Source organism: Harpegnathos saltator, unplaced genomic scaffold (assembly GCF_003227715.2).
Source record: "Harpegnathos saltator strain DR-91 unplaced genomic scaffold, Hsal_v8.6 scaffold54, whole genome shotgun sequence".
Classification (NCBI taxonomy): domain Eukaryota; kingdom Metazoa; phylum Arthropoda; class Insecta; order Hymenoptera; family Formicidae; genus Harpegnathos; species Harpegnathos saltator.
The window spans coordinates 957648-981439 of record NW_020230360.1 but is presented as its reverse complement, the minus strand read 5'-3'; the positions used below and the strand labels follow the sequence as shown (position 1 = coordinate 981439).

The 23792-nt window shown below is 46.5% G+C and overlaps 2 protein-coding genes across 12 annotated transcripts in view; both read left to right on the top strand.

Moving 5' to 3' along the window:
- shaker (potassium voltage-gated channel protein Shaker) overlaps positions 1-23792 on the top strand; it is a 176524-nt gene that overhangs the window by 67567 nt on the left and 85165 nt on the right. The window contains exons 1-2 of one of the 10 annotated variants that reach the window (XM_011153326.3): positions 19147-19656; positions 21855-21944. The exons of 7 other annotated variants lie outside the window; for them this stretch is intronic. In XM_011153326.3, coding sequence (XP_011151628.1) covers positions 21919-21944 — 26 coding nt within the window. In that variant the 5' untranslated portion in view covers positions 19147-19656; positions 21855-21918. Of the gene's footprint in view, positions 1-13509; positions 13590-19146; positions 19712-21854; positions 21945-23792 lie in introns of those variants that run through there. 2 more of the 10 variants (XM_025303366.1, XM_025303365.1) reach the window with 2 other exon arrangements.
- On the top strand, positions 545-3808 carry LOC105190543 (uncharacterized protein DDB_G0285189). Of its 2 annotated transcripts, XM_025303368.1 has the most exons (3): positions 545-1548; positions 1731-1919; positions 2596-2691. In XM_025303368.1, exons 1-2 carry the CDS (start codon positions 1127-1129, stop codon positions 1741-1743), a joined length of 435 nt encoding a protein of 144 aa, XP_025159153.1. In that variant the 5' UTR covers positions 545-1126; the 3' UTR covers positions 1744-1919; positions 2596-2691. The 2 variants fall into 2 exon arrangements, with proteins under 2 accessions (XP_025159153.1, XP_025159152.1); XM_025303367.1 differs by lacking the exon at positions 1731-1919 and having other exon boundaries at positions 548-1548; positions 2596-3808.

Genomic DNA, 23792 nt, shown 5'->3' with positions numbered 1-23792 from the left:
TGGCCGATCCACGTTTAAACTCGGCTCGGTGCACTAGAAGTCGTCGGTGCCACCACCCTTTTCCAATTTCCGTACGTCGTTGCACCCTCGTATCTCATCGCGCGCCGCGGTGCTGCCACCACGCGGCGGAAGTAAGGGCGGATCAACGCAGCGGGAAGGGGTCGCGGAAGGTTGCGTCGCGTCGCGTCGCGTCAAGTGAGTCGGCGTGATCGCGGGACGAAAGTAGGGTCGCGTCATCTCGCAGCATCTCTCGACGTGGTCGTCGTCGACGTCGCCGCCGCCGCCGCCGCCGCCGCCGCCGCCGCCACCGTCGTCGTCGTCGTCGTCGTCGTCGTCGTCGTCGTCGTCGTCGTCGTCGTCGTCGTCGTCGTCGTCGTCGTCGTCGTCGTCATCGTCGTCGTCGTCGTCGTCGTCGTCGTCGTCGTCGTCGTCGTCGTCGTCGTCGTTGTCGTCGTCGTCATCGTCGTCGTCGTCGTCGTCGTCGTCGTCGTCGTCGTCGTCGTCGTCGTCGTCGTTGTCGTTGTCGTCGTAGTCGTCGTCGTCGTCGTCGTCGTCGTCGTCGTCGTCGTCGTCGTCGTCGTCGTCGTCGTCGTCGTCGTTGCTGAAGTTGCTGCTATTGGTGTACACGTTGTTGCACCGTCTGTCCTCCCCCGCAGTCGCAGCCGCGTTGCCACCCTCGTAGTCTCCCGCGTTTCTGGCGTGTCTCCTCCCTGCCCCCAGCTCCTCCCTCTCCTGCCGCTCGTTGTCGGGGGCGCGCGTCTTAACCCCTCCCGGAAGTCGGATGAGTGGCGTGTACGAGTCCGAGTGAAAGGGACAGCCAGAGATCAATCAGTAGTGGCGCGTGTATGAGTCCGGGCGATCCGGCGTGCCGGGTTCCCACCCGGCTACGCGGCGGCGCGTCCACGGGCCCTTCGTCGTGGTCACCCTCGGCGCGTTCACAGTGCTCGGTGCCGCGGCCCGGTGAATTCGCAGTCAGGCCAAAGAGCGAGAAGAGCCGTCGTCGGCCGGCCGAACCGCCAGCTGCCGAAGCTTGTGAGCGGAAGAAGGTGCGCGAGGTCGTCGGCAGGGGTAGTCACAGAGGTCGGAGAGGTGGAGTCATCGCGGGCGGCGATCATCGCGGGTTTGAATGGGTGGGCCGGGCGCCGGTAGGGTTACCAGGCACGAGCTGAACGCGGTGCCCCAGAGCCACGTCGATCACGGGGAACGTGTCCTCGTTATTGGCGAGCCGCCAGCATCATCAGGCTGCCGCTGTCACGCTCCGGAGCGAGCATCCGGCAGTGCCGACCGCCCGTCCGCCCAGCAACTACCACCCTCGCCGCCGCCGCTTACCTCCCTACATATCGGCAACAGCAACGGCACCGTCTGCGCCGTCATCAGCTGCAACAACAACAATAACATCAACAACAACAACAACAGCACCGCCAAGCCGAGTGACGGCAAAACTAAGAAAGCGGCCGCCATGTCTTCTCCGCCGAAACATCGCCGGGGCTTCGACCCCAACGACCCGGCGGAATATCACCGCTATCGTCGCGTTAAGACGAAGCAGCGGTGAGTGCATTCACCTGTCAATATATATATATATATATATATATATACATACACATATATATATATATATCGATTGTTTTTCTCTTGATCCGTTGGAAAGCTCTCATTGATAATCGGCTGATATATTTATCGCGCCATCATCCACCATCCCTTCTCACCTTCTTCATTGTCTTTATGTACAGTTCCTTGTCCTGATCACTCGTCCGGTCGTGGGTGGAGCCTGGTTTCTAAGCTAAAGTTCTCTTGGTCCACATGTACAACCAACCGGCCGGACCTTTCAGACCGGTTTATCTTCGCTGTAACCGCAAGTTGCGGCACGTGTAATTCTTTCTGGCGAATCTCCAAGGTTAAAGTCTGCTTCCAGCTTGGAGGTGTGATTCATGTAATTACTCGGCGGTTACGTCGAGTTTGATCGCGTTCCACTCGCGGCTAGTCCCTTCGCGAGTGTCGACTCGATCGGGCCAACGGGACGGTTGCCCGTTGGTCAACGCCGTTGGTTGGAACAGTCGAGTCGACGTCGCTCTTCTCCACCTAAGTTTTGAATTCTCTTTCGCGATCCGTCGCGAATACTCACCGCCGGCTGAGCGGTGGAAATACCGCGTTATATTCTCCGCAGTGGATCGTCACCGGAGAAGTACAATGACGCGCGTGACTCGCCGTGACTCACGTGTTTTCGTGGATTCAACGTTATTTCCTATCGATCGGTGTCTGTGTGTGTGTGTGTGTGTGTGTGTGTATGTGTGTGTGTGTATTGTCACGCGTACGCGTTTTCTTTTCCTGCTGCTTTCGATCACTCGATGAAATTAATCGTATAACGAGTATACGCAGGTAACGGCCGACGTCCTGACAGGCGGCTGTTACCTGCGGAGAATTCACGAGGGACACGATGGATCGCGGCGAAGCATGACCGACGACGAAAGCCTGAATTCTGTCCTCCTCCCACCCCACCCCACCCCACCCCACCCCACCCTCGCCCCATCATTTCTCGCCGTTTTCATCGCCCTTGTCACGCAGCTTTCACTGATGCCGAATGCACAATGTTCACAGAGGCTTTGTATGTCCCACATCGTGTGACCTTCGGCGCCGGACACAGACCTCCCCGAGATCCCCCGACACATCCACCAGCACAAGGCATTATAAAACACACACAAGCTTGCGATGTTCGATGTTGGACCGCTTACTGGTTGTATCCCCGCCGCTACAATGCGACGAAAGTATGAGTCACATGATAATAAAAAAAGATATATATATATATATATCATCCCCGACTATATATATAAATATACAATGACATGTGCAAATGTATATCAATCCAATGTTCTCCTCTTGGAGCGTATCTTGCGGCATTTAGCATGACATTGTCAAATTAAGGAGCGGTGAGATATGGACAATAGATTCAACGTGTGACACCTTGTGCGAATATATCGTGTATACATATATGCATAAAAAAAATCTGAGCCAAGATATGTGTAATATAGATATGTGATGCGATACATGTATACACACATGTATGTACATACAACAAATGGAAAAAAAAAGAAAACAAAAAAGAAATAACAGAGATCGTATATAAAATGTAAGGATATATGTACGTACGAAACAATATAAGATCGTCTAACGAGATCGTAGAGGTATCACTGATTAATAAATCGTCTCCTTTCGTCCGCATTGTACCTTGATCGATTAGGCGAAGGAGGGGAGATCCCTGCCGGGTGTACCCTGTATACGGATAAAATGTCAAGAACGAAATTACCCAGCGGCAAATCACCTGTGTAAAATCGCTCCCTGTGTCTTGATCGGAGCTTGGAATGCGCTGCCATGCCGTGGAATGGAATGGAGAGGCTTGCACTTGGGCGGAAACAAAAAAAATCAGAGCCACCAGCTTTCACGCACTGCCGCGTTATCTCGATGTCACAGCGCGCGCGGCGAACGGCTCCGTGGAATGCTTTGTTTGGTGTGTCGACTCCGAGACAGATTTTGGCTTCTGCTTGGAAGATATGTACGAGGAAGCACCCCTGGAAAATGGAATGAGCGCCTTCTCACCAACTCCCGCCGGCCTCTCTTTATTGTTTTATCTCTCTTTATTTCTTTCCTTTTACATTGCTCGTCTCGCGTAAGCATCCCGCCTCCCTTTAGTGAGTTGTGTTCCGGCTCGCTCGCCAGCGTGCTCGACATACCGACGGTGGACATGCATTGTCTCGAAAAAATCAAAATTTCGGAATTTGCGGAAATTGGGGGACGATTTCCCGTAAAACCGCAATACCGAAATCCAAATACTGAGACATGTCCTGTAGAAAGAAAAAATTTCCAAAGATATACAGGGTGTCCCATTTAAATTTAAATCCTCCAGGAAAATATCTCGAAAAATATGGAAGATACGGGAAAATATTTCAGACAAAAGTTGCATAGTTTTAAGGGGGACATGAAACAACTATATCAGTTTGTTTACAGATAACGCCACTTTCGAGATATTCACTGATCGTTACTTTTCTTAAACGGAAATCCCAATTTTTTATTATATCATCTTTTTCTATCAATTAATTTGAACAACTTTTGTCTGAAATATTTTTTTATTTGCCTAATATTTTTTGAGATATTTACGGAAAACTTGGTAACTTTTTTAATATTTAACTTGCGATATCTCGTTAACTCATCGTCGAAAGAAAAAATGGTACTAGACCTTTTTACTCTATTTAGTCTCAAGAATATATTGTTACAATAGCATCCTGATTTTTGTTAACTTGATAATTTTGAAATTTCCAAAAGTCGATAAGTTAACAAAAGTTAGGGTACTATTGTAACAATATATTCTTGAGATTAAATAGAGTAAAAAGTCTAGTACTATTTTATTCTTCGACAAATAGTTAGCGAGATATCGTAAGTTAAATATTAAATAAAAAGTTGTCAAGTTTTCCTTAAATATCTTATGAGATATTAAATAAATAAAAAAATTATTCAAATTAATTGATGAAAAAGATAGTGTAATAAGAAATTGGGGTTTCCATTTAAGAAAAGTAATGATCAGTGAATATCTCGAAAATGGCGCCATCTGTAAACAAATTGATATAGTTGTTTTATGTCCCTCTTGAAACCATACAACTTTTGTCTGAAACATTTTTCCGTATCTTCCATATTTTTCGAGAGATTTGCTTGAGGGATTTAAAATGGGACGTCTGTTTATACGGAAAAAAAAGATGGGTGGAATTGATGTAACAATGAACGCGAACCAAACGTTTCGATTGAAAGAAACAGAATTCCTGATTCGTAGAACTGCACTTGACGTTTGCACCAGATCCAGGTATTTTGTTTTCTTCAAACAAAATACCTTTGATTCGTTCATTGTATATCACGTTCATCCAACCAAACCTTTTTTTCCGTGTACAATTATTACACTGAGAAACTATTATTGTGAAAACACTACAAGTGTATTAATATTGATCTATTTGCGTACTCTTGCTGCATTTAACTGAGTAGATAATGCACTCGGCTGTAGAATGACAATTCGATATTTGAATTTCGGCATTATGATTTTTGAGGAAATTGTCATTTTTTAAATTTCAGTACATTTTTTTTTCGGAATAATACATATCTGTCACGCCAACGATTTATTAATTCGATGGATATGCGTTGTGACGAAAAATTCAATCTCGAAATTTCGAAACTAGAAGAATTTTCCGAAAAGTCGCAACATCGAAACCCGAATACTCGATATCAAAGCAATATTCCGCAGTATTATTTTCCTAAAATATATAATCGTTACCTTAGAAACAGTTCGCAAAATAATGGCTGCGTTCAGAAAACACAATAGTCGCACAACGGTTGAGTAATAAACGTTAAAGTTATTGGTCTGCATGTAAAGATCTAACAGTAAAGACCAATAGTCACTAATCGTTCAGTGAGCGCTTTATTCTCCAAACGCGGCCAATATCTTTTCATTCGAGTACACTGTTGCTGTCTTCAAATGAGCAGATATTAATGCAGCCAACTGTACAGGGTGCTAACATCAACATACAGGTCAGTACGACAGGCTGCCTGGCCCTATTTGGACGATAATGCAGAGATTGCCGAAAAAGTCACTCGTTGATCTCGTCGGTAATGATATTTGCAGTGCTCCTAATTATGATGAGTGCAACTATTTTTTGCACCGGAATCGTTTATGACAAGATGAGACCAAGCCTCGTTGAAAATTCTTCATTAAAGTGTAGAATATTCATGTTCTGAACTCTTTTTATCGATAAAAGGTGATTTACGAGTCTTTTGGTTTGTTTATAAGCTGCAAAAACTTCGATAAGCAAGCTATTTTTGATAAAAGAGGCGTCAAAATACAAGATTATATACCGAAAATATGTCGCTTAGTAGTTATCATCGATTAAGTTGTGATCAATAATTTATGCTGCGTTTCCGATCGATTCATATTTTTGCAGAAGCGATCTATTCCAAAAACGATGGGAGAAAGTACATAAGGCTTCTAAATATTTCTGTACCATTTTTTCTAATTTTCAATTCCAATGGAACTTTCCAATGGAAGAAAAAAGTTAAGAAGAAAAAGTTAAGAAATTATGCGAAACAAGAAAATATGTTGCATTATTTATTCCCTTAATTAATACTCTTATTTATTCTGTTTAAATTCGTAATGTTTATTTCTCAGTTTCTTTTTTTTTAATATTTTTTTTTATTTAATGAGGCTCGGCTGCTATCATAAATTTTTACGAGGCAAAATTAGTTGCACTCATCATAATTGGGAGCACTGCAAATATCATTATCGACGAGATCAACGAGTGACTTTTTCGGCAAGCTGTATCGTCCGAATGGTGATAGGATAATCCGTCATGCTGACTTATATATTGATGTTGATGTGACGAGAGAATTACGATATTGCGATAAAATTGTACTTTGGTAGATTATCTTGGATTTCAGTATCACGACCTTTTAGATTGAATTGAATTGTTGAAATTTTAATACATTTTTTCCGTAACAACACATATAATGCATGTTCACCGTTAATTCATTAATCGAAGGGCTGAGGCGCGAAGGAGCAATATCACACACATGCAAATGTATTTTAACCCCTTAGTTTAATGACGGAAACATCCGCGGGAAGAAAAGTGGTCTAAGCTGTTGATGACCAAAATATCCGCGCATTTAGAAAAAAAATACTTATAACAGACCAATCGGAACAGGACACTATATTTTTATGTTTCTGAGATCGCTGAATTCAAATTCAAAGTCAAAATTGCGAAATTCAAGATAACAGATCTGATATGGTGGACCGAAAATTCAAAAAATCGTTCGATTTGCATAAGAATTAGAATCCCAAGATTTCTGAAGCCGCTGATTTCAAATTCAAAATAAAGATTCATGAATTCAAAATAGCGTCCTTGAGAAACTCCCAATAAAACCTTTTATGAGAATCGGAGTTTTTGGATATTCGGTCTGCCGTATTGAAACCGCCATGTTGAATTCTGATCTCAAATTTAGATTTAGTGACCCAACAAACTCATAGAAAGCATCTTGTTTGTAATTTAATTAGCTCCATTGTCAAGATCACTTTGGGCGTATGAGCATTTCCATCACCCAACAGCTAAGGGGTTAAACACCCGAGAAGTTACGAATTAGACTTGGATGTGGAGGAGCACGCATCCCCTCTCTTCTTCGATCTTGTCCCTTCGATTAATAAGCCCCTTCGATTCTGCTGATTGGAAGGCGGAGTGAGAATTGCGTTGTTCTTCCCGAGGATGGCGTTTGCATACCATTTTGTGCACTGCGAGAAACGCGCATGCATGATGACCGCCGGCTCATCCCACCGGCGATTTGCACGTGAATTGTGACAGGATGATGTACATTTAATGCGAAAATTGTAAGTCACTTCGCTCCCTCTACGAGAGGGTAGATTGCGCGTTTCGTAATCTTAGGATAATTATGTTGCTGTCGTTAACGTTAACGAGATGTTAACGGTACTGTGATAAGATCGACACGTGGGCACGCGAGGCAGCACGAAGATCTCGACTCCGACCACTGACTGACGACTCATTCGCCGACCTTGTTAACTCGCGAGAAACCCCGTCGAGATTGACGGAGCTCGCTGCGCGCAGAAATGCGCGGCCCTCGAATGTAGTAGACATTATTGCGTGCAATTTATTAGTTAGTTCATTCAACGGCATTGATGAAGCAAAAGTAGGTACACAGGTAGAAAGAACAAGAGGGCAGGGGGTGGGTGTAGAGAGCGAAAGAGTCCTCTTTGTGTAAAGAGGAGTAGTCTCCGATTGCGCGCGATCGATCAAGCATTCTTAAGCGGCTAGACTTAGATAATTAGAACTCCGCGCTGAGATCGATATATATGAATGAAGGATTATTATTAGACAAAGCATTCCCGGGCTTCGTCTGCGTTGCATTGCCTTGCATATCATCGGCACTCTTGGAAACAGAAAGGAGATCTTTTTATCCTCTGAAAAGTTGTATAAAATCGCCTCTCGCTTCTCTTTTTTTCTAAATAATACGCCGCACGTGTCGGCCAGCTCAGAACGACGCCGGCGATAATTTACACGTTTTCCCACCTCGTAATCGCTCGTGTCGATACGAGCGCGCTGTCAAGGAAACGAAGATTACAATGGAGAACGAGCAATTTGCAATTTGTACTTTGCGAAACTGGAATGCGAGAGCGGATAAGCAGTCCGCCGATATGTACACGTGTCTGATCCCGTTATTTTCAAGACGTGCAAGTTTTCCCGATGTCGCCTCCTTCCCCCCTCTTTCTCTCTCTCTCTCTCTCTCTCCCTCTCTTCTTTTTTTTCGATGAGATTGCTAAAGTCCACGGAGCTGTCGAAGTTTACATAACGCTGCGAGATTAATGGATGAAGTCCGATCCGATACTGCTGCAGTTACTATTTGACGCTCGAGAGTCTGATAACACGCGATGTTGAAATTCCCGATTAATATATGCGTTTTACTTGTTCATACGCATCCGGGTAAATGTTTAGCTAGCAAGTGGGCGGTAGTAGCAAGCAGCAACAGCGGCAGCAACGGCGGCAGCAACGGCGGCAGCAACACGACGGCGTTGCAGCGACTTAAACTGTGGAAACGTGGAGAGACTAATCCTTGCTTCTCTCTTTCTCTCTTTCTCGTCTCTTGCGTATCGGGCGTTTCATTTATCGTTTATATATGCCGCCCTTTCCGGTCTTCGTTTCGTCCGCCGCGTCGCGTCGCGATTACTCCGTCCAGTGAATTTCATCTCTCGTCCCTCTTAATTGTGTCCCGCGATCGATTCCTCTTCGTGCTGCCTTCTTTTTCGTTGTCCTGCTTTTTTTTGCGGCGATCCTCTTTTTACCTGTGACGTCGACAAATTAAATCTTGCGCACGAGTCTCGGCTTGATCTCCTTCTCTCTCTCTCTCTCTCTCTCTCTCTCTCTCCCCTTCTTTTCTGATGAAAGAAATTTATTGCATGAGCATATCCTCGTCCTTGGCTTCATTTCGCAGCCTTCAATTTCATATTTCCGTTAAATTTATGTCTTTAATGTCTACTATGATTTTTCACTCAAAGATGTATAACGCTCCGGTCGTCCAGGTGAAGTTGATGACGATTAAATCAAAGCAATAATCGATGCGGATCGTCATAGCACAACACGTGAGATTGTAGAGAAGCTCGATATATCACATACATGCATCGAAAAGCGTTTTAAATAACTTGGCTGCGTAAAAAAACTCGATTTATGGGTTCCTCATGAGCTTAAAGAAATTTACTTAACACAACGCACTGCCATCTGCGATTTGCTTATGAAACGTAACGAAAATGATCCGTTTTTGAAACGATTGATAACTGGCGATGAAAAATGAGTTATTTACAACAATGTTAATCGAAAAAGATCGTGGAGCAAGCAAGATGAACCAGTGCAAACAATCTGAAACAACCAAAGCTGATATTCATTCAAAAGAAAGTTATGTTATCAGTTTGCAAAGAAATTGTCTACATTGAAATTTTACCACGCAACCAAACGATTAATTCATATGTATACATTTAACAACTAACCAAACTGGGCAATGCAGAAGCGACCAGAATTGGCAAATCGAAATGGTATTGTGTTCCATCATGACAATGCAAGGCCATACACATCTTTGGCCACTCGGCAAAAATTATTGGAGCTTGGTTGGGATGTGTTGCCAAATCTACCATATAGTCCTGATCTTGCATCATCAGATTATTATTTATTTTGTTCTTTGCAAACCTTCTTGAATGGCAAAAATTTCAATAATGATGATGTCAAATCGTATTTGGTTCAGTTTTTTGCCGATAAAAACTAGAAGTTTTATGAACGTAGAATTATGGTGGAAAGACAGCAAAAGGTCATTGATAAAAATGAACAACACATTACTGCATAAAGTTATTTCGTTCTATGAAAACATTGTCTTTTATTTTCTTAAAAAGATTTGCAATTACTTAGTTGTCAAACCAATACATTTGCTTTTGAAGCTGACGATAATCGTACAATACAGGGTGTATAAAAAATATCGGGACGGAGAAATATTACAAAAACTAGGCATGTTAGGAAAAAATATTTCAAATATAAATTATGCGGTTTCAAAAGATCTATTTACTGACATTATGAGTTTGATCTTGGGTGGCGTCGCCACGGTCAGGACAAAGTCACTTTGAATTTTTTTAAAAAGGACCTCCTATTTTTTATTATATATTTTTGTAACTCTTCTTCAGACCTTTTCAAAGCACTATAATTTTTTCTACTTTGAGTAAGCCGTTTCGAAGTTATCGAGCTTTTTATCATAAGATGTCCAGTCAGCGGCTGGAGCAATTTCGTGACTTGTATTTCAGACACATGTAATATTAAAAAGTAATACTAATGTACTAAATTTATAACAGCACTAAAATTCACCTTCGAACCATTTCAAATCAATTGCAATGAATTTGATTTGAAGTAGAACACATTACTTGTACATAATACGCGTTGTTTCATACGGGAAAGATAAATGATTTTTCTTTCTTTCGTTGAATTATCGATTTTGTTACTTAATTAATACAAATTTCTGTTTATTGGATAAAACTTTTTGTTTCCTAGCTTATTCGTTAGACTTTACTTTTTCTTGTAGAGATTAATATTATTCTCAAACGTTTTTGTAAGAAGATGCTGTTTCAGGTTTTTATGGTCGATTAGCGCATTGTCAAACAATGAATGGTGAACAATTTGAGCATTTGATACATTAATCGCGCTTTCAATTGCTAGTTTTCCTTCATGATCATCTTGCCTTAGTTGGCTGGATACCTCTTTGACCTTGCCTTGCTTGGCTGGACATCTCATAAAAAGCTCGATAACTTCGAAACGGCTTACTCAAAATGGAAAAAGTTATAGTGATTTAAAAAGGTCTGAAGAAGGGCTACAAGAATATGCAATAAAAAATAGGGAGTCCTATTTAAAAAAATTCAAGGTGACTTTGTCCTGACCTTAGCGACGTCACCCAAAATCAAACTCATAATGTCAGTAAATAGATCTCTTGAAACCCTACAATTTTCATTCGAAACATTTTTTTTCTAAAATGCTTAGTTTTTGTGATATTTCACAGTCCCGGTACTTTTTATACACCCTGTATAATTCGGATATTGCTCTGCGTCTGAGCGATAAGCGACGTGTGACGATCGTAATATTGCACTTTCACATCGATCATGTAATAATCTACGAGCCCGAGGATTTACGAGAGAGAGAGAGAGAGAGAGAGAGAGAGAGAGAGAGAGAGGGGTGGGGGGAGGATCGCGACGAAATTATCGCTCGCTCGAAGCTTATGTAATACAAGATTTACACGATTTATCCTCGATAGTCCGGCTGACGTCGGCGCTGCGTTCCACAACTTAATCGGTAAACGGGCTTGTCGCGGTACAAAATATCGAAAACGCTGTTACGACACCGTTGCTATAAATAATTGATTACCGGCGCTATTAATACAGCCCCGTCGCAGGTGTATATACACGTACGCGCGCACGTAAGTGCGCAGCGAGAAACTCGGCGGCAACGGGGCTGACGGCGTAACGATCCCTACCGTTTGCACAGGACAAATGGTGAGACTGGCGCTCCTGCGGATCGGCAATGGCGACGTGCGAGCGACGCCAGGGAGCCGGAGTTAATTTCTTTCCGGAGACGATTCCAGCGAGAGAGGCGTTAATTACGAGCTGATTGAATACAATGAAAGTTACAGTCCGCCGCGCGTGAATGTTTGACGACGCCCGCAGCTACGTTTACACGTAGTTTACCCGAACACGCGCGCTCGTTTCCGAGGCACCCTTGTGTGCAGAGACATGTTTGCTATACATGACAATTTGCATCTGTTCTCGCGGCGTCCTCGAGCATTTGGAAGCCCTTTAAGCGCTTGTACCTTATAAACTACACCGATATACCGAAAGACGGGTGCGCAGGGTCGCACGGTAATGGCTTTCAAGTCCCCAGAGCTTTCGCCCGGCTCTCTCGAAAGCTGAGCTGTTTATGACACACGTCGGCCATGAGGAAGATCGCGCCAGTGCGGTAGGTGTGTGGAACAATGATGGGGAATTCGTCAGCGCGTCAACCGCGCGTCCCCGACGTGGACAGAATTTGCGTCCTCCCGAGTGCGAGACGAAATCTGTGTACTTCGGCGAAGTCTCGCGCGCGCGCGCTTTCCCGCTCGGACTCGAAGGAACATGCAAATCCGTGGACTTCGCAGACGGAGTCTGACAAAATCAATTTGTTGCCGGACTATTTATGGACGTCGCGGATAGAAACATGGGCGATTTCTGCTCTCTTCTCGACGACACTCTCTGCTCGGTGCTCCTCTTCCCCTAAAATCGCATCGAGTGACTGCGACTTCTCTTTCATCATGTATTTCCTGAAGGGAGGTCGCTCGCTTGTTAACGCTCGCCAACGAGTACACAAACGCGTCTCGCTCACTATTCACATCGCCCATTAAGCCATCGAGAGTGTGAACTGATCGCGCTCGGTGCGACGCTAGTCTAGAAGGAGTCTCGAGTCTAGCGCGTCTGTTGTCTCAAGCGTCGTCTACAACGGCAATAAGCAGTGAGAAGTAAGTGTAAGCGGTAAGAAATAAACCAATCGATTATGATAAAAATAATCAACTGTGGTTGGTCCATTTCTTACTGTTCACGTTTACTTCTTACCGCTTACTGCCATTGTAGACGACGCTTAAGACAACGTGCAGCCGAGGTCGGCTCTCTCGGGTATCTCTCAATAATTATGATTTTCTCACGACCGCGCGAGGAGAAGGGGGAAGCCATCGACGTGGAAACACGCCGTGCTCGGCGCCGCCCCTTTCTTTCTCGCTCTTTCGTTTTATTGTTTTGTTTATTCTTCGCGCTGAATCTGGAGTGACGGCTCGCCCTTAACAAAGGTCCTGCCGCGTCGCACCATGCCAAACACGCGGAATCTGATCGTGGAGGAACTGGTTCCTGCTATTTTTACCCGTCGTGTCGATACGTTACTGATGTAGTCGCGACCACGACGGTCTTCCCTCAGGTTGACCGGAGCGGTTAGCACGTCGTCTCGCGTCACAATCAATCAGTCGTTCTTGACATGTCGAGGATGTCGCGGGGAGGCTCGCCGGTGGGTCGACGGGAAGACTAAGACGCGAGATGGCTCCGTTATGTAATGTAACGTTTAAATAACTTTTGTTACAAGTTCCGTGTCTTCTCGATTTCTGGGCCCGCGGCAAGTTTCGCGAAATTCTCGTCGTACGCGCAAAGGAATTTTCGACCAAGAGATGATTGCCGGGTGTAACGACTCTCCTGCCCGAAGACCTCTTCGTGGCAGGATGAGGACACGGAGTGACGATGCGTGCGGCCTCGTGTTCATACCGGAGGAATTCCGCTCATTGTCGAATTGACCATTGTCGCTGTTGGAATGGAGCGATGACTCAATTGATGCCAAGAACGATTTAAGGCAGAACAGTCGGCGGATAAGACCATTTGTGTAGACGACTCGCGTCGCCATCATGGTGTACCACGCGCTGCACACGCTGCATTTGCGCATGGATCCGCTCGCCGAATTGAATCAGAGGTTGGTGGTAACTTTATATCGTTCCACAAGTCTGGATAAATATCAACATTAATGCCGACTTCGTCGATTCTCAACTTCACCTTGACGTATGTTGTCAAGGAGATGGCTCTGACCATTTTGCGAAAGGTTTCAGCCATCGCTCATTGTCTATTAAAAAGTTATTAACAAACAAAGTTTCATGAACAGAGCCTATTTTTCCGACATAGTGTATATTAAAAAAATGTCAAACATCTGAGCTGGGGAGGGGCGGAACTCTTTTCCCTGCACTCCCTTCGCGAAAACAAACCTAACCATACCGTACCAAACCTAACCATACCTAATCTAACCTAACCTAACCTAACCTAACCTAATCCCAACTCTAATTCAACTTATATATTTTTGCATATGGTTGAGCGTTGATGAAGAAGTCCCTTCGAATCACATGTACTGTTTAATATTTTTAAATGTAGGTTGTGTCGAAAAAATAGGCTCTGTTTATAAAACCTTTTCTGTTAATAACTTTTTAATAAATAATGAGCAGCGATTGAAACTTTTCGCAAGTTGGTCAGCGCCATGTCCTTGACTTGATATATCAAGTTTATCGAAATCGACAAAGTCGTCACTAACATCATTATTTACCCGACTTAAATTTGCATTGATTGCATTAACGAACATTACTCGGATTAGCCGTCAGTTATAGCATTAGTTTGTAGCGTCTCCCTTGGTGTCGCGATTCCTTCATTACAACTCAGGCAGAACAGAAAATCACGATGACGTCAGAATGACGTCAAAATGATGAGGAAAACTCATTTTTTCATTATGATTCAGTCATTTTCTCGTCATTTTGATGTTATTTTGATGTCATGGTGATTTTCTGTTCTACCTGGGAAACGGAACTTTCCTGGGCTCTCGCTCGTTGGAAATATCCGTTGGAAAAAGCCACCCTCCGTTCGTATTTATAAAATATGCAGACAAACAAATTGAGCGTTCACAAGTAACGCCGATTGGTATCCCACTCGATCGAGTTGAGCTTCTCTCGGCAGCTTCTTTTGTATATTCGCCCCTGCTGAGTTGGTAACGCAGTTTTACTCGGACGATACGGAAGGCCGTAGTGAGCTTTAAAATCATCGAAGCTGGCGAAGCGAATATTTAGTCTCGGAAGCTCTCCGCGGGATGGCGTAACGTAACGTTTCCATTTGTTCTTCGATATTATCACTACACTACCTTGTGTGCTAAGGACTGCGCGATTCTTCGCTTCCTTTTCGAAAGGACTACGAGATTTTCGAGTCCTTGTATCTAAAATCGAATTCTTACGTTAATACAAATATAACGCGGCCTGTCGTTAATATAGAGAACGTGACAAATATCACCATGAAGAGTGGGATATTTGATGGAAAGCAAAAAATATCGATGCCGGAATATTTTAGGCAGAACGTAAGATGTATACGCGAGGAAACATCGGGCGATTTCTACCGCTTGATTAGGCTTGTACAGTATTTGCTTAAGTGCGTTGGGAATTGCTTCGCGTTATTCGAGGTCGGGTCAGGATATCCTCGGCAAGCATTGATGCTTAAAATTAGGGAAGCCCAAGCGGTTATAGCTATTAAACCCTACATTCCCTCATAATGATATGTCATTTTGCAAGTTAATTGAATTTCTAGTTGAGTCTTCTCACTCTCTCTCTCTCTCTCTCTCTCTCTCTCTCTCTCTCTCTCTTTCTCTTACTCTCTCTCTTACTCTCTGCATAGTTGCAGAATCATTTTATTCAATTAGAGATGTTGAAATTCAATGTTTACCAAGCAGAGGGACTAGAAGGTTAAACAGCTTTTCGCTTTTACGTGATATTTGCTTTCATTCGATGCTGAAGCCGGGACTGGAGATCGGGAGATCTTTTCGGGGAATCTTTCGTTATAAGGGGTGAGTTGTACGGGGGGTAAGTTCGGTCGAGAGTGAGTCACGTGTTTTAAAAAGTACGGAGCACAGCGGGAGGACGAGGAAGTTATCGGCGAAGATTGCGTCGTCCTTATTCCATTTCCTGTGTTTACAATCGAGTTAATAAGCTCGTCGGATCTTGCTTATCGAATCATGGCGCTGATGAATTTGCAGCAGCATTCTCATTTGGTTAATCTAATTAGGGAGTAAACGAAAAGTATGGGTAGCTTCGAAACCTCGCGATTGAAGCGAAGCTTCCCTCGGAAACTTTCGCGATTCGGCGAGCCAAGAGATCTTCTTTATATACACACACACACACACATACACGTACACACAGTGTGCACCTGATCTATCTGAGTAATCCCTCTAGCCAGATTTCCGACTTACACGGTGCTTTCTCGGGATTCAACTTAAAGACAAAAGTTCCATATTTCACGGGCCAGCGTCGTCAGTCCGGGTAACGCGATATCGTTGACTCTTATATCGCAACGTTACATTTTACCGCTGAAAAATAGCCATGCCGTTGATGACTGCGAGTGCCGCTAGCGAAACAGTGAAAGCTGTTCGGTCGAAAAGCACTTGTCCCAGAAAGTTGTTTTTCTCCCGTTTGAGATAGAAACACGACTCGATGCACTCCCAATAAATTTTTTTCTCGGTACTTTTGCCGACGTGCCGCGCGAAACCATCGACTACCCGATCCGAGGCGTCTCTAACACGCGCCGTAGGCAGGAACCATTTTGAATCTATCCTCTATACGCCGGGACTGTTCAGCTCCTCGCTTTCAGCCGAAACCGCCGCGTGGAGTCCCCGAAAGTGAGCGGGCGACTGTCTCGTCCGCGTTAGTCAGCGAGCAGGTGGACTACGATTGCGAGATGACTACCGTGGGCCATGACGAAAGGGGGCACGGCCAGCGGTGGTCGCGGGACACCCCCGGAAATCCCCAAAACGACTCCCGAAGAGGCGTACGAGGATAATGCGAGAGCCACTGGTCGGGGCGGGGGTGGATATCGACTTCGATGGCCGCGAAAGCCCACGCACGAGCAGCAGCACGAACGGTCTGGAGGCGGGGTGGATGGAGGACGTGGAAGGTGGATTCCACCCTTCTACCTCTCTTCCGTACAAACACGTATCCGTCCGCACCTACACGAAGACGAAGGTTGAACCGCGGCCAGCGTACGTCGCGTGTACGCGATACGCGTACGTACAGACACACATACAGACGAGTGCATCGCGCGCGGCCAACTCCAACCCCTCGCGGCGGGGCAGGTTAAGGAGCGAGAGAGAGAGAGAGAGAGAGAGAGAGAGAGAGAGAGAGAGAGAGAGAGAGAGAGAGAGAGAGAGAGAGAGAGAGAGAGAGAAAGAGCGAGAGCGAGAGCAAAAGCGAGAGAGAGAGAGAGAGAGAGAGAGAGAGAGAGAGAGAGAGAGAGAGAGAGAGAGAGAGAGAGAGAGAGAAAAGGACGGGAGTTTCGCAGCCACGGTGGCGCCTCCGCAGAACGCCGCGGCGGTTCCTGGCGGCATCCCTCGGCCGGCGCCTTCCACTGTACCTTTACCGCCCTGCCGTCCCGTCGGGGATCGCGTTCGACCTCTCACCCTGCGTGCACACCGTTCGCGGACAGCACGCACGAGTTGAACCACGGCATTCGGGCCGGCAGTGTCTCCGTCGAAGCTCTCGAAGTTGCCGCCTAAACGCGCGTCGCGTCGTGTCTCTCTCTCTCTCTCTCTCTCTCTTTCTTTTTCTCCCTCTCTCTCCCTCTCTCTCTCTCTCTCTCTCTCTTTCCCCATCTTTCCTCCCTTTTCCACCCTCTCTTTCTCTCTCTGTCTCTCCTTGTTCGTCGCGTACCTCCTCCCGTTCTTCCCGCCGTCCCTACCCGGCCCGCTTCTGGCGTCCCGACACGCAGCACTCGGCGATTCAGAAACCCACCGGGCTCGCTGCCGAAACGTGCTCGCTTCGTGGACCAGTCTACTCCGCGTTGACTCCGCTAGTGACCTGTGACAGTGATCGTCTGCTCACCCTCCCCAAGCGATCCGTCCAACCCCCGGCCCCTCTTGCCGCGTGTCGGATTGGAATCCTCCCTCCACCCGCTTGCTTCTCCCCAGTGCCCTTTCAGGAGGCACGCATCCACCGCTCTGGCGATCGACAAGGTTACGCAAGGCAGTCGCCAGCAACGTGGTCGTCGAAGTGGACCCAGCTGTAACCTGAACCTGAACCTGAACAACATATCGTGCGCCGCTATTGTAGTGTGTCGAGTGCGCTTAAATCTCGCTCTGGACTTAGCCGAGCCTCGCTCCGCTCCCGTATCCGCTCCCGTGTTCTCCGCTCCGAGGTTCCTCGGTCCCTAGACGCGAGCCGGGTGTCCACCAATCTGCTGATCCACCGTGGTTCGAACGAGCTGCTGGCGGATCTATGATCCTAGACGGGCCCGTGAACGCGATCCGAATGGACTGATGGACCCGCCTGACGGCGGGGACGATGAGCAAGGTTCCGTTGTTGTGTCTCCGTTGTCGCGCTCCCTTCGAGTACGATAGTGTATAGCGATGACGCGCCAAGCTCGTCATGCAATACGACACTTGGGCCTTTAGGCAATCAAGAGTAATTAATTCTTGACGGTTGAGGGCTCTTGCCAATTCAGCCCGTCAGTGAGTCTGCCCGAGCATGTGCTTCCTGACTTGACAGTCGCGACTCGAAGACTCGCGCGTTTCACAGGATCATCCGAGAGTTACGTTTTGTGTATGTCGTTTAATTATCCCGGTTTCGGATACTTTTCTCTTGATACTCGAAGAGAGGAGGAAGAAATCGACGGAACCGTGCTTGATTTGTTTGGAGGTTACGAGGAATCGCGAAAGAAAAGAGACCCTACGGCTTTATTCACTTTGTACTTGGGAGTACTCTGCTCGTAATCTTCGGCTTGAAGGATTCTCCCCGTGCTTAAAGATCGAGATCGCGTTGCGAGGGAAGCGGAAACTGGGTTAGTAAGCGATGATGGAACGCCATGGACCCGCCTGTCACCAAGAAAATCACAAAGAAGCTTGCGTATTTGTCCACTCGCTCCGCCGCAGCTCACACTTCCGTTGAATGTCTCTTCTTGCGCTGCATTGTGGTCTCTTTCGTTGGGCCCGCCGCTTCGACATGTTCTCAAACACGCTCCGATACGACGCGAGGTTCGCTCCGAGCGGATAAGCGGGGCAAGCGTGGTCGCGAAGGTGGACCCGTCTGGTGGCAAGATTGAACGGCCTTGTGAGATCATTGATCGAGCAATCGCGTGGACCTACAAGTCTCCGAAAGACCTCGTCTCTTTTCGTCTTCCCGGACGGTCTTCCTCGCGGGCGTACAAAAACTCACACGAATCGACTCGGCACTTGTCGCCTTCAATGGTACTCTGACGCGACATTCGTTAAAACAGTCAAACTGGAAACAATTAAGCAAACATCAAACAGCCCCGAAGACTCGTGCTCTCGACGTTGGTGGACTCGTCTGAGCTCGTTCCGGAACGGATTTTCCAAGCGGCATTACGCGTTACGTCACGGTCGCGTGACATCACCGAAACGGAGCGTTTTCTGCCCTCCCCCTTCCCCTCCCCTTCCCCCTCTCCCTCCGCCATCCTCCAACCCGGACTCTCTCTCTCTCTCTCTCTCTCTCTCTCCTCTCTCTCTCTCCTCTCTCTCTCCGTCCTCGCGCTAAAGCAGCGGAAAAAACCGTGCGATTCACTCGTCGGAGATCAAACTGTTAAATGGCGCTTAAACGTTGAATAAGCCTTCTCCCGGCCCCGTGTCTCCCTCGAGCGAGGTCGGTCGTCAGCGCGAATCATTCGGGGTGAATACACGACGGACGGTCGCATCTCCGTGCTTTGTTTCGTACTTGACCGTCTGCCTACTCGTCCGTCATCGTCGTCGCCGGCCAGCAGACGGAAGTCTTTTGTGGGGAAAAGGCGAGGAGAGGCTCGCGCATAATCTCGCGGTTCTTCCGGGTCGCGACTCGGGGCGAGATGGAACGCTCGGGCAGCGGCACGGCCGTCGTCGTGACTGACGGGTGTGTGACAGTGCGTGGTGATGACAGTGAACGCTCCAGCGCAAATAAGTGAACACACGCCGGAAAGCTTCTAAAGGCGACGTGCGTGTGCGTGGGCTTCGGTGGTGGTTAGACACAACATGCGGGAAGGTACAATAGCGCGGACCGCCACGGCGATCTACTGGGCCATCGCCAGTTAGCCGCTGTACTTTTCTCTCCTTCTCAATCTATCTATCTAATTCTACTAGTGTTATATACGTATACATACACGGGATATCCCGAGACTGTTGCACTTCCCGCTAGCCGTACGGCCCCTCCGGTGAGTCCGAGAGACTCAACCCGTTCTCTCGGCTGAGATTTGCGCCAGCACCTTTCAGACCTTCCGCTCCAGGCTCGCGCGAATCGCCCGCTCGACGTGACGACGATGACGACGACGACGAAGAAGAAGAAGCGATTCGCGCGAGCGATGCGACGGTGTTTAGTTATTGATTTACGCCGCCGAACTTTTCGCGCCGTAATTGCGTGTCCTGCCCGAGTTCTCTCGCGGACGAAAAGTCAACTTTGAATTAATCGGAGGGTCTGCGGCTGAAAGGAAATGAGCTGGCTCTGGGACATACTGTGTACAGGATGTCCTGTAACAGGAGAGAAGTACGTAAGAGATAACGCTACTCTGGGAGCTATTGCGACCCGAGGGCTTCTCTGGTGAGCTTGTGTGTCAGACAAAGTAAATTGTTTCGGAATAATTGAGTGACTTCTCCGACTCGCCGGAGAGGCTCCCTCATTGTCGCTGGAAAAATACGCGCTAATCAGAGTGTCTGTATCATGAGACTACAGCTGTCGCGCGTTCTTACCGGTAGATTTACCTTTACTCGCCATGTATCTCCTAGTTACAGGTGAAATAATCGATAGAGCAATCAGTCTGCGATAACACGGCTGCTATATACATACACACGCGTACGTACATACATCCGTACACACACACACACACACACACACACACACACACACACACACACACACACACATACACATGGACGTGTATGTATATATGCATTTTTTCATTTTTACTCAGAACATGATTATAGAGGTAATTAGTAGCGCGACAATGCAACGTAATAACTCTTAACGTAGCCGCCGCGTAATCCGACTCGTAGCTCATAGAACTTCAGGGCTGAGATAAGTCCGAGACCATATAGTTGGAATCCTGTTGCGGGCCATCCTCGGTGCAGGGAGATTTGGAAGTACCGACGAAGAATTTTGGCAGCGTGTCGGAACTCGGAAGGACAATGTTGAAATTAGGCGGCGAAGAGCACAGAGACACGCAATCGTCGCTGACGCCATTGCAAATGGCTCGCGTCGAACGTCAGATATCTGGACGATCGAATCGCGAATTGAGTCAGGTTAAAATTCTGTCGAAGCGGGCGTCGTTTCAAAAGTAACACCACGGGACAGCTTTATTCGCTATATTTGCACAAAAATTCCGACTGTTGCTTCGCCAACGTTTCTTTCGACGGCGTTTTGTGCGCAGAAAGTGCTTCGTCGATGAAAAAACTGCTCACAAGAGAGTTAACACGCGCGCGCGAAGCGCGTGATAGGTGCGGCAAGATGAAAAAATTTCGACTTTTTTCTCAAAGAATTTCTCTCTCTCTCTCTCTCTCTCTCTCTCTCTCTCGATCGCGCAGATATGCTGCCAAAATTACAAATGGTAGTTCCAGGTCTCTCTGTTTACAACACATATGTATATTCTCTCTCTCTCTCTCTCTCTCTCTCTCTCTCTCTCTCTCTCTCTCTCTCTCTCTGTCTCTCTCTGTCTCTCTCTCTCTCTCTCTCTCTCTCTCTCTCTCTCTCTACTTCTTTCGTTTCTTCTCTCACTCTATTTGACTTACTATTACTTCGACCTCTACTCTCTTCCTTCGTTCTTTATTACGCTAGATCGTCCTAGAAAGTACTTTTTGAACTTCTCACTACTTCGTCAGTCATCTTGTTCTTTTCTCCCGGCTCTGCTCGAAGTAGTTTCCAATTAATATCATTATTAACCGCGAGTTACGTTAGAGCGGGGTGCTCTCTGACGAAATTGCACGTATGACCTAGGTCGAGGAAATACTCCGATTCCCCAAATCGGTCTGGCGAAGAAGGACCCTCTTTCTCCGATAGACGCGCCGATGTTTTCGACGTCGCCCGAGGGCGAAGAAATTTCCGCTGCTCGCGAAGCTCGCGCACTGGCGAAGCGTATCGAATCCGCCCGTGACTTTGAGCCTCGAGCAGGGTCGCGACCTTCCTCTCCCCTGTTGTCTGTCTCTCTAGTTACCTACTCTATAGCTCTATTCTGTCACCGCATGCCAAACTAGAGGACTCACCGCTCCGGACTGCCCCCTCTGCGAAAAAGCGACAAAGAGGCCGCCTCCATGCAACATGCAGATGATCCTGGTTGCTGGCGGGTGAGTCCATCATAGTGTCCCGACACAGACATGGCATACGCGCATACACACACACACACACACACACACATACAGACACAATAGTGCATCCGTGCGAGTAGCCTGAGTCCCTTATTACCATTTCTACCCCCTTGCGGCCTTCGTACTTCCTCATCCATTGCTTCTCTTCTTGGCTCGTATTCTTGGCGCGCATTTAGCATTGAATGTGGTCGTATGAGAAGGCGGAGAGAGTGCTTGTTACTCGCTGACTTCGATCTCGCTGTTAATTGCTCGTAATAGGATGCTCGGAGTGAGAAATGAGGAACTCGCTCGATGAGACTCGGAGTGTATCCCGGTTGAATTTGAGAGCAGCGCTGTGCGCGAAAATTTGAAGAAGACGAGCGCAGACGAGCATTCCCCCGCGGCGCGGACGACTCTCTAAATAATTTCACGCTACGTTACGACTTCCTGCTTTTGATAAAGCGGGCTTTGAAATATGTTTTTAGTGGACGCGGTATCGGCGGGCGGGGCACAACACCCTTGGGATCCGCCCTGCCTACGCGCTGCCACTGTGTGTGCAACGCGAGGCGCAAAAAGTCACGTGATAAACAATCTTCCGGTTATCATCGAGCGTCACGCGATTTTTATGTTGAATTAATCCACTTCGTGTCGCGTGGAACAAAGGAGATCAAAGAATTAGCCGTTAAACAGCGCGGCGAAATTAAGCTGCGGGATTACGTCAAAGGGTGAAATTTTGTCTCGGACGGAGAATCTGCATCCTTCTTGCGGACAAGTGAACGAATAAAAGAGGTTCGAGGTTTCCTTCGCACACACCTTGGGGAGTACCTTGGAATGCAGGAAAATTTCAGCTTTCGCTCGCCGCGACTTCCGATATCCTTGAATTTCAGATCCCTGTATTCCGATACGTTTGACTTGCGGATCCTTGAACAGCGATATCCTTGAATCGGATCCTTGGACTATTCTCTCTTACATTCTCGGTATTTGCCGCTCTTTAACCCCGATATCCTCGCCTTGTGATTGCGGTTATATTGGCATACTTCAAATCTTCGATTTCGTATCTACGAAGTGGCGTTCGCCTGTGAAATACATTCTATTTTATCTCGGGTTATCGTTCTTCAGCCGCGCGTCTGTTTCGCCGATCAGGCAACATGACGTCTGCGGCTAAACTGGTTCAAGTTAAATTCGTCAAATTGTGCTCACACAAGACGATCATCTGCCATGCATATTCAATATACACGCTTAATATGCCGCCAAACAAAAGCGCAATTAAGGAGCGCCTTTGTATCGCGATGCGCTGAATAGGTCGCCATTAATCGAATCGGGGCGAAAAATGAACGTCGCGTTAGCATAAACCAGAAACCAATAAAACGTGCACGTCTCTGTAACAGGAAGAGCACGATAAGAATGCAAGTTGTATCACTGCGCATAATGCTAGCCGAATGCAGAATAGCCGATGAAATTTTGCCCCCAAAAGTTGTGCGAAATTCAAATGTAGTACAAATGTTAGACTATGAATACCGCTCTAAAATGCCGTGTAATTAATTATACGAAAGTAATTGTATAAAAATGTAAGTATAAACATGATAAAGAAATTAAAAATGAATCCATTGTATACAGAGTGTCCGGGATCTTTTGGAAATGAAAAATTGTAAAGATTAATCAGATGAAGGTCAATCAGATCAAATTGAAAGGAAAAGTCATGCACCATTTTGCAAAAATCGCAATAGTTATTAAGTTATTAGTGATTGAAAGTGATCGTATCTAGAGGCTCTTTTAGTCGGTAACTTGAAAATTTATCTACTTATTTGCAAAATGGTGAAGGACTTTTTTTATTCAGAATGACCTAAT